This window comes from Podarcis gaigeae (genome assembly GCF_964106915.1).
Source record: "Podarcis gaigeae genome assembly, chromosome: 1".
NCBI lineage: Eukaryota > Metazoa > Chordata > Lepidosauria > Squamata > Lacertidae > Podarcis > Podarcis gaigeae.
This window is the reverse complement of record NC_139678.1, coordinates 64,158,968-64,175,130: the sequence shown is the minus strand read 5'-3', so window position 1 is coordinate 64,175,130 and position 16,163 is coordinate 64,158,968. Positions and strand designations below refer to the sequence as shown.

The 16,163-nt window shown below is 39.0% G+C and overlaps 1 protein-coding gene across 3 annotated transcripts in view; it reads left to right on the top strand.

Moving 5' to 3' along the window:
* The window catches only part of MPPED2 (metallophosphoesterase domain containing 2), a 118,785-nt gene extending 105,885 nt beyond the window's left edge, over nucleotides 1-12,900 (top strand). For all 3 annotated transcript variants that reach the window (XM_083752633.1, XM_083752635.1, XM_083752634.1), the window contains exons 5-7: nucleotides 5,026-5,141; nucleotides 6,544-6,657; nucleotides 11,282-12,900. In XM_083752633.1, the coding sequence (XP_083608759.1) occupies nucleotides 5,026-5,141; nucleotides 6,544-6,657; nucleotides 11,282-11,400 (349 nt within the window). In that variant the 3' untranslated portion in view covers nucleotides 11,401-12,900. The remainder of the gene's footprint in view (nucleotides 1-5,025; nucleotides 5,142-6,543; nucleotides 6,658-11,281) is intronic.
* The last annotated feature ends 3,263 nt before the right edge of the window (nucleotides 12,901-16,163 follow it).

The following is a 16,163-nucleotide window of genomic DNA, read 5'->3' as shown; positions in this document are numbered from 1 at the left end:
TCACCACACATCCCTCATGCCCCCTAGAATTTGCTTGGGGGACGGGGTTGAAAGCACCCCCAAGAACTGCATGCAGGGGGAGGGGGGAATCATTCAAGTTGCCTCATCTCAAAAAGAATATTGCAATGGTATAAAAGGTTCAGATAAGGGCAATCAAAATATTCAAATGTGTGGAGCAACTCACCTATGAGGAACCATTGCAGGGTTTGGACTTTTTTTAGTTTAGAGAATAAGAGAGGTAAGAAGCAACATGACAGAAGTGTCAGGAGTTCAGCCTACACTCAAGTAGGACCCTGGCAGAGACACATGCCCGACTGGCATGTTCCCTCCCTCCTGGTTGATCAGGAGCTTCATAAGCTTTCTTCAGCCCGAACATCACAGCGACCGATGCCAACTGACACAGGCACACTTAGGGATCCGCAGAGTTTGCACATCATGCGTAACAGACCTCAGCAACTCAGCATTTTGGCTAATCTACTTTATTTACATATAAACACACACGGAGCACTGCAACATGGCTCCCTCTCTCTCTAGCATCAGACAGCAAAGAGAAAAAGAACAAAGGACAATAGCCCCACTTCACGGAACACAGTAACACAAACATCCTGTCTCCGTCACATCCCACTCTGTGGAGTCAAAACATACACCGTCATGTGATAGACAACAATCCCATGGCTGCAATCATGGAGCAGGAATTCTAACAAGAAGTTTATAAAAATTTTGTGTGGCAAGGGAAGAGTGGATAGAGAAAAGTGTTTCTCCCTCTCTCATAACACTAGAATTCATGGAATGAAGCTGAATGTTGGAAGATTCAGGACATATATAAGAAAAGTACTTCTTCATGCAGCACATAGTAAAGCTAAGAAGCTCATGCCCACAGGAGACACTGATGGCCACCAACTTTAAAAGGATTGGACAAATTATCCTCCATCAATTTGTCCAATCCTCTTAAAGTTGGTAAAAGTTACCAAAGTTAGAGATGGCTATGCTTCACCTCCACAGTTGAAGGGGGAAGTGCTTCTGAATACTATTTGCTGGAAACAACCTTGGGGGTCCTCTTGCCCACAGCTCTTGCTTGTGGGTTTCCTGTAGGCATCTGGTTGGCCACTATGAGAACAGGATATTGGACCAGATGAGGAATTGGCCTGATCCAGCAGATTCTTCTTACACTGAAGTTGCTGTCTTCTAATGCTGAAATGCTTGACCTGACAGAACAATCGCCTTAGTGTGATGTTGAATTCCTCCCCATATATAAATTAAACACCCTCCTTAAACCTTGGGATACTGTTGATTCTTGAATACAATGGAACAAATGCTTTCCAGTGGTAAATTGGCTGCATGAAAGAGAGAGAGGCAGGAGCTGTTTCAGTAGCCAGTTCAAGAGTTCATACACACTTCTGTGAAAATGAAAAACCATCTTGAGCATTGTTCCCTTCTGTTCCAAGTACAAAGTGCCCTTCTTTGACCTTTCTTTTGCTAATATAAATTCTTAACAGCCTGAAAATCCCTTTGCACCAAAGGAAACAAACAAGCAAACAAAACATCTGCAACACATGACCCTTATGAGAGGATATGAGGGGGAATGAACCTTGCGTGACAGATTCTAGTCACTACTAACAAGCAGCCCAATATATCACCTGCTTAAGTTGAAAGTCTTGGATTTAAAAGGATTTAGTTCCCATTGAATTCAGTAGCTATATAATTTTTTTTAGTTAATGGATCCAAATTATCTGGGCTTCTCCCATGCCTAGAAAGTACACGTCCAAGTTGTTTTCCACTTGTCCCATCACTTTCTCAGGGAAAACCCATTCTTTAGCACTAAATTGAAGCCAATGTGAATCTGTGGAAAACCCCATTTACCTTTGCTCCAATTCAGCACTGAAGAATGGGTTTTCCCTGTTCTACACTCCTGTGGTGAGGAGACCAGGATGCTTCCCTTGGGTTTTTATTCCCTGCCTCCCTCCTCCCCTCCCCCCCCCCCGCCGCCCCATGATCAAAATAATATTCCTTTGAAAACAAACAATGGTCATTCTCTTTGTTTAAGGCCAAGAAGGAATCTATAATACAAAGCAGACTTTCATGGCCTATTCATACATCTCCTATCACAATTGTGGGCATGTGACTGCATTATTATTATTATTATTATTATTATTATTATTATTATTCCCTTTTCAGCCATAGATGCTGTGAAGAAGAGTTTGTCTTTCATCTTATCTGTTGATGGGGAAGGTGTATACTTATTACTATCTCTTATTATCCTGACTTGCTGCCACCATTTATAAAATATCCTCTTTCATCCCACTAAAGCTGCCACCAAATATGGAAGGTGATTCTAGGCACTACCATTTGATTAATATGTTATTGATTTAATAACCATTTTTAGGTATGGCAATGAACAGTACAGACGCCACTTTAAGTAAAACAAAAACTAAGGGTAAAACTACATATTACACTTAATTTAAGGGTAAAACTACATATTACACTTAGTTTAATAGTAGCTACTGCTTTTGTTTTTCTTAATTGCGGTTTTGGAGGAATTGTTGTTGGAATCACAGGATCCGAGCCATGACCTCACAAAAATGTCAGCCCGGTTCCACATCTATGAGGCTTAGTTTAAAAAAAACCTTATCATAGACACCAGTGGACTTCATAGCCATGGGGGGTGGATTTTCAAGGCTATGACATCCCTATAACAACTGGGGGGGTGGTAGCTATTGTCAACTAAAGAAAAATAAGAGATGTGGCTGCATGTTACATGGTTTGTTTGTTTGTTTGATCCCTACATTTAGATAGATGACATCTTTCTTCCATCATAGTACTTGGTGTAGACATAAAAATTAGTTTGGCCTCAAATCTTAGCCAGACTACTGTACAGGATTGTTGTGTGAGTAAAGTATGAACCCCAATGTGTGCTGCTTTTAGCTCTCTGAAGGACAGGTGGGAAACAAGTGTGACTGGTGAATGAATGCAAAAGTTTGTCATTGGTTTTGTGGAACGAGGTAGATGATCTTAGCCTGTTATCTGTTGGCTCATCTGGACAAAAAGCTAGAGGTGGAAAGCCTTTGGTCCAAATTTTAAAAACTGTGGATATAAAGGACTTCATACATGCAATACAAGAGCTATGTTACTAAGCTATGAGTCCTGAATACCCTAATGACTGTTACCCTAAATATAATGAAAAAGTAGTTTTATTTTACTCTTCATAGGTTGCTAAACCACAATGCTGATTAGGTGCCCGTCTCTGTGTCCTTATAAATTCTAAAAGAACCAAATAGCAACAAGAGCATGGGCAGCTATTGCTTCACTTAAATATTATAAGTGGCTCCTGGGTATCTACAGAAAGAAATGTTATTTTTTAAAAATAAAATAAAATAAAGGTTTCTGTTTAATGTATTTTCTGCTTTCTATGGTTTTGTGTTTACAGGTTCAGCCTTTGCAATAGTTTTCTGTGTTACGAACATGCTCCTTTCCACTCACTTCATTAAATGGAGAAAGGGCACAGATGCATGCAAATATTTGTGCACTCTTATGTTTTATTGAAAGGCTCTTCTTTATTTTGCAAAAAGGTCACCTGTTCTCTTTTCAGTTCGTTCAGTTCAGGACATTTTCTATTATTACAACCCAAATGTAAAACTGAAATAGATACTCTCAGGCCATATTTACAGGGCAGTCCTGTAATTGAACAATTCTGTGAATGCATATTTAATGCCCTGTCCTATAATTTTTGTACTGCAAATGGAATGATCTTCCTCCCTAGTAATCATGGGTGTTTGTGCATTTTACTTTGAGTGCCGGCAGAAATAAAAAAGGCTTTCATTACTGCTATTACTTGAGAGTGTTTCCTTTTGAGATGGATTAGAGGTACATGTAGGCTATGAAAAGAATATTTTTTGAAATTTTTGTTCCCAAGCTATTCGTTTATTGTATTAAGGGGAAAAGACTGTTTCACCCAGAGGTCTGTATATGCTACATTTGTGGTTTGCTTTGTTGTTGTTTTAAAAAACAGGAATATACATTACATAAAAAAGGTTTCTACAGCCATATAAACAGGTGAATATGCATAGGGTTTCAAAACTGAAATTTGTCCTTGAGGATGGACTAATTCTTGGTGATGTTGTTGCTGCTGGTTTTACTCTGCTTTTTAGCAAACATCTATATTATTATTAAGTACTTGCCCTTAGCTCTAGGGATCCAGGGAAGCTTACAACAATTAGGTAAAGGGACCCCTGACCATTAGGTGGCAAACACTCCCTTTTGGGGCAAGGTGCTTAAGAAGGTAGTGGTAGTGAGGAGAGTTTAGCAGAAGAGTAAATAACTTATGATTAGTAACTGGTGGCCCAGATGACAGTCTTCAGTGTCTAGATGTAGTGTTGAGTGCTACTGTTTGAAGCGACTGTAGCTAATTATGGTAGTATGTGGGGTGGTCATCATTAGGTGAATAGTGAGGCTATGTATGGTGTTTAGCAAGTTAGAACTTGCATATGTGGAGCAAAATAGACTGGAGAACTAAAAAGCAGCTCAATGTTGATACCATGGTCACGGCTACACCATGGCAAAACTCAAATCTTGAATGTAAATTAAACTGTGAAACCTTTTATTGCCTTAAGAGAAGTCATTTCAGAACATTATTTTTGCTCAGTGAAACGTCAGTTTTTGAAGAATAACCTTTGGCAGCCACCGGTGCCCCACAAGGAAGTAATTATTCCGAAGAATCAATCCTGCAATCATCATTTGTATAATTAATGTAGCAAATTATAGCTTTTCTTTCTCAAACCTATGTGAGAAAAAGATGTTTTAACATTCCATTTTTTCTCTCTTGGAGATTGTGGCCAGTTGTGTGGGTTCACTGTGACGATGGACTTACACTGTTATATTGAAATACAGGTCTGTTTCTCAACCCTTTTGCCTGTAGGTAATCGTGAAGAAGCGCTAACTACAAATAATCTGCTCTATGCACAATTAAAAAACAAAAACAAAAAACATTACTCTTCCACATTGACACAATATATCTTCTTTCCTTCAAAGGACACCATGGTTTAATGGATGGGGCTTTAACCTACCCAGAGGTCAATCACTGTTGGACAAGTGGAATCTTATTCCCGAAGGTATTGATATATTAATGACTCATGGACCGCCTCTTGGTAAGTGACACAAAAGCCAACAAACAGCTATCTTGAGCTAAGAGTTTCATCAGTGAGCCGTTTACCCAAGTCATTAAGGGGCATTAAGGAGAGGGGGGAGAAGTTGGTCACCTTTCTGTTCTGCGGTGTAGAACTATGCCTTCAACTGGACTCACTAAATACTTTCCAGTTGTCTTGATATTAAGGCAGCTTCCTATGTTCATAAGAAATGAACCAGCTGAACGAATGTCCTGTGGTGCTGAAATAGCATTAGCCAAATTTGTCCCTGGTGTAACACCTTTCAAGTTGATTAAGCAACACCAAGGAGGAATGTGCAACCTCCATTCACATTTGATATAGCTCTTGCTCCTCTCGGATCTTTCCACTCTTCTGATCTTTATGAATGCATTATTTCAGACCGCAGACTTTTGTAATAATTGATGTCAGACTTTATGGATTTTCTGCATTATCTGTAGAACTTAGTGGCTTTTTCTTTTAAAGCAGTCAATTAATACTAACTTGCTGAGAGTCTTTTCAGCATTGCCCTGTATTGCCTTCTTCATGGCCAGGTCTCAGGAATAAATGGGTATTGGCAGACCTCATTCTTCTCGAAGTCATGGAAGGTTATTGTCTTGGGACTGCCCAGTTCTCTTCAGCAGAAAATCCCATTTGCAAATGGGCACATTTTCCAATCCATATATTCAAAATAAAGATATACATGGGACTATACACAAGGAGGAACTACCCTTTTCTCTTCAGTTTTGGGGAACGCTTTATGCACACAGTTACATTTTCATGTGCTGACTCTTGAGTAGAACAGAGCAGGATCACGTTAGGTTTCATAGGGATACTGTGAGATTTACGCTGCGCTGTTTGTATTTTGAAGATAAGGTACTAAAGTTGATACTGACCAGCCAGTGCAGAAAGTAGCTACAGCTGCAATCTTATACAAATTCACCTGTGAATAAGTCCCACTGAACTTAGTGGGGCTTACTTCTATATAACTGTGCGTAGGATTGCAGTGTCTGACAAGCCGTCATCACCTGACCATTTTGGCAAAGACCATTATGGAAAGAGCAGGGGAGAGAGCAGGAAGATGCACCGCTGCCGGGAATAAATGTCATAGAGCCTCACGCTATGTAGAAGAATCTATACCTGTAGTTTAATAAATCAAATTATGTGGAGAAAAATGTTAACTGGGAAGGAGGGGGCAGACATCAAATAAGAAAAAAGAATCCCTTGGAACCTAAAAGAGACAAAGTGACAATGAAAAGTTTCTTAAAAGCCATTGTATGCTTTAATGGAGATGTTAGGGTTACAGATAATGCAATAAACCTTCAGTGAGTTATGGCTTCCTGAAAGTCTGCATGAAACCTTACCTGAATAGAGAAAATTAAGAACATTGATTACATTTTGCTTTTAGGTTTTCGAGACTGGGTTCCAAAGGAGCTTCAAAGAGTTGGCTGTGTGGAACTGTTAAACACAGTACAAAGGCGAGTAAGGCCTAAACTCCATGTCTTTGGTGGAATCCATGAAGGTAAGAAATACGCTAGCTATGAGGATGTTTGCTAAGATCATACCAGAGTTAAATGGCGTGCTATTCTACATTAGAAGGAGATTTTCAGACAACCCACAAAAATAAAATTGACTCAATTATAAAGCAAATTGTTTGGTGCTCAGTCAGGGCTTTTATATATTTGAGATTTTTTCCCCCAGGTGGCCGTACAAACCATTTTAATCATATCAACAAATGATATTTTTGAGAGGAAAAAGTAGTAAACCTGGGGCAAAATGGTGGGCAGTGATTGAAATCATGGAATGGGAAGAGACCCCAAAAGCGCTGTGCTCTCTAGTAAAAGGATGTGCATTTATCTAGCCTCCACATATCGGTCCTTATAGTCCAGAATAAAGTTTGCTATCAGTAACAGCAGTCATAAAAGGGGAATGAATAGTCTTTTCATATTTCTTTGCTAATTTACACTGGGAACCTATACAAGCTTACCTGGGGGTAAATCCTAGTGGATTTAGTTCTGTGTAAGCATGCATAGCTGGTGCTAGGAGGGATTGTGTCAGGGCCCCCACCACACAGCAGAGCAGCCTTTGGGTGGCAGGAGGGAGATAAAGACAGAAATTGGCACAGAATGGTGTGTCAAGCCTTCTTACAGTGCTGGCCCTAGCAGCAGTGCAATTGGCCTCTGCTTCAGGTTGCAAAATGCCTTGGCCAGCGCTGGATTGGGTATTGCTTAAAATGGGACTAAGAGTGACAAGGAGGGAGGGGTCTTTGAAAAGTTTTAAAAGTTTAATCCCAAAACAGTGAAGAGTGTTTACCTGGTGGGTTATTTCTTTTTCAGCTCAAATACTGTTGTCAGCCAGCACCTGAACAAATTCTTTTCCAGTATCAACCAAGTTTTGCCAAAGCAAACCTGTTGAGATGCTTTTTTTAAGGGGAAACTTTGGGTTGAACCTAACACCCTGACCTCTGATACTTCAGGACCATTGCTTACTGCAATACTGGAAGAGGGGGAGTTGACTTTAGAAAAGCTGAGTGTGTACAAGTGTCACCACTAAGGTGATGCAGAGCACAGAGTGGTGGCTCCACTGTCCCTGGTGCCATCTCTGTTTGCTCTGCCACTTGGAAGTCACAGGAACAAGGGACTGATGGACTTCCATTTATTTTTATGTAATTTTTAAATATAAACATTTCTATCCAGCCAAGGCATTCTTTACTCAGGGTGGCTTACAACACTTGAAATCACAGATCATTATAAAACAATGTTTTCAAAGAAAATACAGCAGATGAAACACAATGCTAAAAGTATAATCTTCCTGGTAGAGAGTAAAATGTCTCCCCAAATAAAACTGTCTTCATATTTTTGCAGCCCCTGGCCCTCAAAACACCATTTTGATGCATCCTAAGGCTTAGCAGATAAGGGTGAAATCCATTTTATTTCATTTTTGTCTGTCCACCAAGAATCCTGTATGATCTGCCAATGTGGAGGACATCTTTAAACAATTTAGAGCCAGTCAAATAAAAGAGACCATCTATAATTATTTTATATGCAGCAAGTGGCTTCATTCTGCATATGTTTCTTATTGAGCATTCAAGATGTGAGCAGCATAACCCAAATACTACAGCAGATGGAAAAATAAAAGCTCAAGTAAAAAGGAGTTTTTAACAAGAATATTCTGGATTAAATTTCATACAGGATTTTTAATAAATAGCTTGTTGATATTTCAGATGAGCTTTTCAAAATATTGAGCTCCCATGCTAATTTCAAATCAGGCAAATTTCTAAGTGCAGAAAGCTTCCTTAACTGAGCACAAGGTACTGAGAGATTGCTTAAAATACATTGTTTTTAAATATTTAACGAACCTAAGTAGCTGTTGCATCCTAGTGAGATAAATACTAAAAGTGCTGCGGCAAAGAGATCAAGGCTTCGTGACCGTAGAGCTAAAAGTTACACATTAAAATGCTTTGTATTAAATTCACTCCCCAGGATTCTCTGCTCTCTCTAACTATAGGCTTACAAAGTTGAGAACTTTGTAGAAGAGAAGATGGCTCACTTGCTTGATATTGTTTATTTTTGCCTTTACGCCCGACTCCGACCAAGTCCACATGAGTTTGAAGCAAATTAGCTTTTATGCCTGGATTAGGTTTTTATGCCTGGACTATATAGTCCTGTAAATAATAACTTTTTAATGAAAAAAACCATTAGCAGAGCCTTAACCACAGCAGTATCCATGCAGTGCTCCTATACATCTAGGAAATGATTGACCATTTTAAAGTGAGCATATCAATGCTATGTGAATACCAGAAGGCAAAAAAGTGCAACATGCAAAGTGCCTGCAGCTTTTTTAGTTGCACTGCAAATTGAAAGTAATCAAACTTCCAGTGGTATTGGGCAGTGGTATTGGGCAAAGCCCTCTTATGAAACACCACTGTGAGGCATAGGATTGTACCATTTTAAGTCTGCAACTTGGTTGGTAATACATGCTGTAAGTATTAAGCAAATTTAATGAGTGTTCAAGAGCACTTAGATTATACAAATTCAATTAATATGAGTTGCTCCATCAAGAAACCACTCATTGCAATAAAGGGAATAAGATTGAGCCTAATATTTTTTAGTATTTTAACGTATTTTTTGCTCTATAAGACACACCAGACCACAAAACGCACCTAGTTTTTGGAGGAGGAAAACAAGAAAAAAAAAATCTGAATCTCAGAAGCCAGAACATCAAGAGGGATCGCTGTGCAGTGAAAGCAGCAGTCCCTCTTGCTGTTCTGGCTTCTGGGATAGCTGCGCAGCCTGCATTCGCTCCATAAGACGCACACACATTTCTCCTTACTTTTTAGGAGGGAAAAAGTGAGTCTTATAGAGCAAAAAATACGGTAATTTTTAAACGTCTCATTCCAGTCTGCCCTCGCTCACAATACGTTGTGCAGGAGGTTCCTGCACACACGTTCCTTACTAGAAGCAGATAATGCCCACAAACTGATGCTGCACATGTGGCTCTTCTGTCCCCTTAACTTGGGCCCAGCAACCAGGCCCAGGTGAAAGAAAACACCAAAAAGAGGCCACACAACAATTGTGAAATGGTTGTTCTCATGTGTAGCACAGATATTTGCCCCCCAGTTCCATTCCAGCAAGCTTCCCTTCTCTTTCCAGTGCCATATAAAGCTGTACCAGTGGAGGCAGTTGTTCCATCCTCACTCAGCCTATTGCACCACAGTGCGAATTTGCATGAGTTCCTGATGCTAGCGCAACGCAGCATTAAGCCAGCGTAGTACTCATTGCATTCCATCCAAATTACTCAATTTCTGGCATAATGGCTTATATGTATAGTTTCCCTCCAAGATCTATTGTGAACATGAACTCTGATGGTCCATGCGTACGTTTTGAGGAGATGGAGTGTGCATTGAATGCACATCCTGTCCCACAGCCCATGAATGACTCAGATCTTCAGAGAATGATGGGTTCCTGGTCTTTTCTTCGTGCAGATCTGGCGATGACTACAATTACAGTCATACCTCTAGTTTCATTAGGTTCACGTTGCAGATTTCGGGTTGTGAATGCGGCAAACCCAGAAGTATATACTTCCAGGTTTTGCCGCACGCGCAGAAGCATTCTGCATGCTTTGCGCAGGAGCACTCTATTGCGTCATGCGCAGAAGCGGTGCTCTACTTATGGACTTTTCGGGGTGCGAATAGCACGACGGAACGGATCGCATCCGTAAGTAGGGGTACCACTGTACAAAGTTTTTATGACTCATAACCTGGTGCATGATTTCAACACGGGGCTTTCCTGTAAGACAGGGGTCGGCAAGGTTTACCTTGCCTGGGCCAGTTCACTCTGTGGGCTGGATCATGACTGCACAGAGGCAATTTCCGGTTTCTGTGCAGATGTGATTTCCGGCGCAACGGAAGCTAGTCCCCGCTCTGTGCCGGTTTAGCGCAGCACACAGTGACTTGCTGAGCGGGCAACTCAGTTTGGGGGCGGCTCGGGGGCCGTTTAAACGACTCCCTTGGGCTGCGGGTTGCAGAACCCCTGCTGTAAGACATCCTCCTGTTTTTATTTTTTTAAAGTACACTTTTAAAGTAGAAGAAATGCCTAAGACCAGCAATAATAATAGATTTAGGATAATGTATTGTTTAGCAGGATTATTGTCAGTGAATAGGAAGAATCTAATCTTCTGCACAGTTACTTGAGAATAAGGTCCATTCAGCCAAATGGAATTCATGGTAAAGAGTGTCTGAAAGGAACAGGGGAACAGGTCTCAGTGGAAAATACACTTTTCATATTATTACGCTTGAAAGATTCCAGGTTACAAAAGATCCAAGGAGCTATGGAAAATAAACCAACACCCTCTTTTGTGTTCAGTTCTGTTGTAAAACAGGCTTTCCCCCCTTTTTTCTTTGCTCCATTTGGAAAACAAAAAACAAAAACAGGTGGTTCTTATTAAAGCAAAAGCCTATTGCATTTTTAAAAATGGAAATGATGTGCTGGCTTTGGAGTAGCTCAGAAAGAGTTTGAAAGGCTTAGCTGAACTCAATTCAAAAGGCCTGCTTACAAGAAGCTTTTTCTTTTCTCCAGCCTGAGGCACTGTACTAGGTCAGCATTGTTTGTTTACATTACAGTAAGTGTGACACATTTTCCCTACAGGTTACGGCATTATGACAGATGGTTACACAACGTACATAAATGCCTCAACATGTACAGTCAGCTTTCAACCAACCAACCCACCAATTATATTTGACCTTCCAACCCCGCAAGGATCATGAAGCACCACTTTAGTGGGGGAAAGTCTATAAACTGCCATTTTTCTAATTAAACATCCATTCTCTTAACATGTTTCTTTACAAATGATGTGGGGCTTTTTTTGTAAATTGTTGGTACAAAAGGAAAAAAAAGAGATAGAAGTTGTGCAGCAAAATGCAGCATCCATTTGAAATTGATACATCATTGTGAATTTGTAAAATGAAGTTTTATGTTTTCTTAATTAACTTGCCATTGTAAATTGTTAGTGTTCTCAAAAGGACAGCCAAGCTTTCTTTTAATGAGTGAGACACCTTATTTTAATAATATTAAATAAAAATTTAAAAGGCATTGTTTAAAAAAAACAAACACCCAAATTTGCACAACTGTTATTGTTTGATTTTTTTAAAAAATAAACATTTCTAATGATAAAACTCCACCCTCTCCTCTTCTTTTGTTTTTATTATCACACTATGTTTGTGACCCGGGTTTTGTGAATGCTCCTTTGCAATTATAGACCACAATCCAACACAGAGTAAGATGTACTTGTGCCTGTTGAGATAAATGGGCTTAAGTGTGCCTAATGCTGTGCTAGATCGTTGTCAAGGAGCTGTTGCACAGGAGACTGAGTTCTCATTCATTTCAACGGGTTGCTGATCTACACTTTAAGTGTATGGTTTCAGGTTCCTCCATTGAAGAGTGTGGATAATCCATTGGGAACCTCTCATCCCATCAGAGCTCCTGTGCTCACAAGAGATCACATGATAGTCTATTTGTCCACTGATATATATGCATACTGTAAACTCTTGCCTATCAATCAGTGAGAGGAAAATAGCCTTCTAGGATTAGTTTGTCTCTGCCTGCTTTAATGAACAATAAGATAGCAGCATCTTGTATGTGATTATCTAAATTGTCACTGTTTGGGTGAGTTTCTTAAATTATTTTAGCTTTAAAAATACGGGGATGAAAACTGCAATGAGCAGGTGTTCCATGCAGTAAAAACATGTAAATGCGGACTCCTTTTAAATATGGATTTTTATATATATTTTTTGTGCATTATAACTAAGCTAGGCATTTAATGTTGCCAGTGTAGCATCTGCAAATTTATGCTGTACAGCACATCTAAATTATGAAGGATGTGACACATTTTTCTCTCTCCAAGCGCTCGAGGCCTTCAAGAGCTTGAGTTTAAAATCTTTGTGCAGTTTCAGGCATGTATAGAATCAAATGAATACAATCAAGCCTAACTAAAATAAGGCTTTGTTGTCCTTTATATTTAAAATATTCTTGAATTGTCTTTCCATTTCTTTTTCCCTTATTTTGCACTGTGTGTAAATGCAATCTTGCTAGCACAAAATATTGTTGCAAATAGTTATTTCTGTTCTACCACTGTAAATGCTATTGAGCTTTATTCTGTTTATGTTATCTTAATGGAATTTAGGAAAACAGTTGTTTCTTTAAATTTATTGCGATATTATATATCTAGCGGCCTTTATATGCAAATAAAATTGCAAGATTTTTAAATACTTCCTGTTGAGATACTCTTTTTTGTTGTTGTTCTGGATAGCTTACGGACTTTGTTAAGTCCTTATATTTAATGTTTTATCCTTCCAGTGTCATGAAATTGTATCCCATCTAAATATATTTGAATTTCTGAACAACGTTTAAGCCTTAGTTGGCCATGTTCCACCTAAGAATAGTGCATTTATTTTTTATTTATTGTGACGCATATTGTCTGCCCATTAACAATGTCTTCTGGATGGTTTACAGAAAATGTAAAGAAATAATTCGTTTGGCACATGCTTGGCATGCAGAAGGTCCCAGATGCAATCCCCTGCATCTTGGTACAGCTGGGAATGTTCCCTGCCTGAAACCTTGGCAAGCCACTGGCAGTCAGTGTAGACAGGAAACACTGAACAAGATGTACCAATAGTCTGACTCCTTATAAAGAGCTTCTTGTGTTTCCTGTTCAGCACAATATCCAGATAACAAAACTTGTGCAAGCAGCCTAAAAATAATTTGCAAAACAGCATATAAAACCAAGCTAAACATAATTTGTTGCAAGGTCTAAATGTTTCAAAAAGGTGTGTAAGCATAAGACCATTTGCTGCTGAAAATATCTTAATATAAGCTCCAAGTGACTCTCACTGGGGAGGGAACCACCACTGAAAGGACCCTATTCTTATTGGCCACCCAGCTAATATTTTTTAGGCCGGGAAACCTGAAGAAGGACCTTTAGTGAAGATTGAGAGATCTTCCAATAACATGGCCCAAGCCATTTAAGGCTTTAAGGGTTAGTATATAATCGTTAGTGCCCAGATGGGAAGCCATTGCAGATTACTCTATTTTGGACCATCTGGAATTTCTTTATAGAATATACACACACACAATCAGTTTACATACAAAAAACTATCAGATTCATGTAAAAATACAGTAACATTAAAATGAGACTTTGTAACAACTAAATAAAATGAAATAAAACTGTGTATTATAAGTAAAACTGCACAGTGCATGAAAAAAGAATATAAAGATTAAGAATCTGAGTCCAATCAAGTTTGGGGAAGCACGTAAATCTTTTAACAGGTATTTGTTACTATCTTCACCTCTCAAACCTTTAGAGCCCTATATAAAGTTAACTTAAAGTTACCACTGCCTCACCATGGTCAGGAACCAGCATCCAGGGTCTTGAATGGGCTATGTTTTTGCCTGTTTTCCCTTTAAGCTGAATGAGAAGGTCCCACATGACTATGCAAGAACCTGTGGCTGGAAGGAGTTACCAGTGCTCAGTCTTTTCAAGTGATTGATTAACAACACAGTAGTCGATTAACCTTTCCACTCTGAGACAGCAGCTTTCATCTAGTCATCTTGAAAAGGTTGAAAGCAGTCAAGGCCTTTATCAAATGAGGGCTGCAGAATAGGATGTTCCACCAAGGCAATTGGTTCCCCAGTTTTCTGTGTCTAGTGAATTCAGCAGACCTCGGGGTCAAGCATTTATTAGAGTAAGAGACTTTCAGATCAATCTGCTCTACTCCAGGCAAATTCTACCAGGATTATGCCAAAACAGTGTCTAAAAGACAAGTTGATGAAATAACTAACTCCTGCTTGTAGCCCATTTCATTAAATTTGAAGTACCAGGGCTAACGCAATATTCCTTATTACAATATATATTATGCAGGTAAGTACTGAGTAAATAACAGCTATGTCACAAAACTTGAAGACATTCTATATAGGGGACATCAAATCCTTTCTGGGTATAAACTACTTACCAAGTCGTTACTAGTCTTGCATTGTTTCATTGCAATGGACAATGAAACTACAATAACATCCTTGACATCAGTTTAGATGATGCGCAACACCATTCATTACTCTTCACAATCCATTTCTATGTACCATATCTCTTTGAACAATCATGTATCTATTATGACAAACATGGATACTTGGAATAAGTACCCAAAAACATTACAAACTATATTATAATGGTCCATCTAGTGTAGTATTTGACTGGATTTAACCCTACATGGATCCTTTACCTTGTATATTGACTGGTAGTGACTCCAGAGTTTCTGCCAGGAATCTTTCCCAACACTACTTGGAGATTCAAGGAACTGGACATGGGGTATTTTTTCATGCAAAGTGTGTGTTCTACTATAGCCCTTGTATTTATCCTTCCAGGCACTCTCATAAAATACAGCCATTTTTCAACTATTAACACCAAGACACTTGGGCCAGCCTGGCATTTTAACTATGAAAAGGTTTGAAAAATTCCTGCATAACAAAGATCCGCTCCTTTCTGTTTTGAATCTCTCTTTCCCCCAGTCTTTTATTTGAGTATGAGATATGCCTGTGCCTTTATCCTTAGTCTTTTCCTTAGCTGTTCTTAAAGTGTTCACCTGTATGTCTGCTATACTTGGGAATCTTTGGTGAGGGACGTTATGAAAAACCTTAAGTCTTAAGTAGATAATGTCTACCCCATCCATATGCTCACTGTTATTATTATTATAACTCAAATTTTCCCTTACAGGACGCGAGGCAGCTAAAAGATTAAAAATAAGAACACTAAAAACACACCTCTAAAAGGTTAGTGAGATAGGACTTAATTTTGCAGAAGCCATATGATGGTGCTGGATTGGGGTTCTCCTATGATTTCCCCCCCATTGTCCATAGTTGGTAGAATTGTTACAAATATACTACACACCTTTTATGCTTGGATATATGGACTACATCTGGCACAACAATGTTGCAACCATCCACAAGGATTTGTCTGCTGAAAATAAAAGGATGCGTGCTCAGAGCATTTTCAAAACAGTTATGAGAAAGTTAAGCTCATCATTTGGTCTGCATATAAATAACACAGTCCAGCCAAATCTGCTAATAAGGTCAGTTTTACCAAACCAATATCAACTCCCAGAACATAGCCTGGCATTTATTTATTTATTTCACAAGCAGAGGATGCTGCCTAGAGCTCATAGAGGACAATGGGGGGATATTTAAATGGATTTTGATAAATTGGGATTATACCCTGTCAACTTTTCATTACTCAAATGCATTTCTCTTTTCTGACATTAACATCCAAATGGTACAAAGGCGTCATTTTGACTATGTGCTCTTGAAACAAAGTGTAGGACGGATATAAATATCTATCCTAGTGGTATTTTTTTTAATTTAAAGCAAGCAGTGTTATTTATTCAGCAATATTTTCTTGGGATGCACATGCGTTGTGCTGAAAACCTAATCCTATTTTTAATTTTTCAGACCCACTCAGAACGGCTTTTAGACACCATGTAATAAA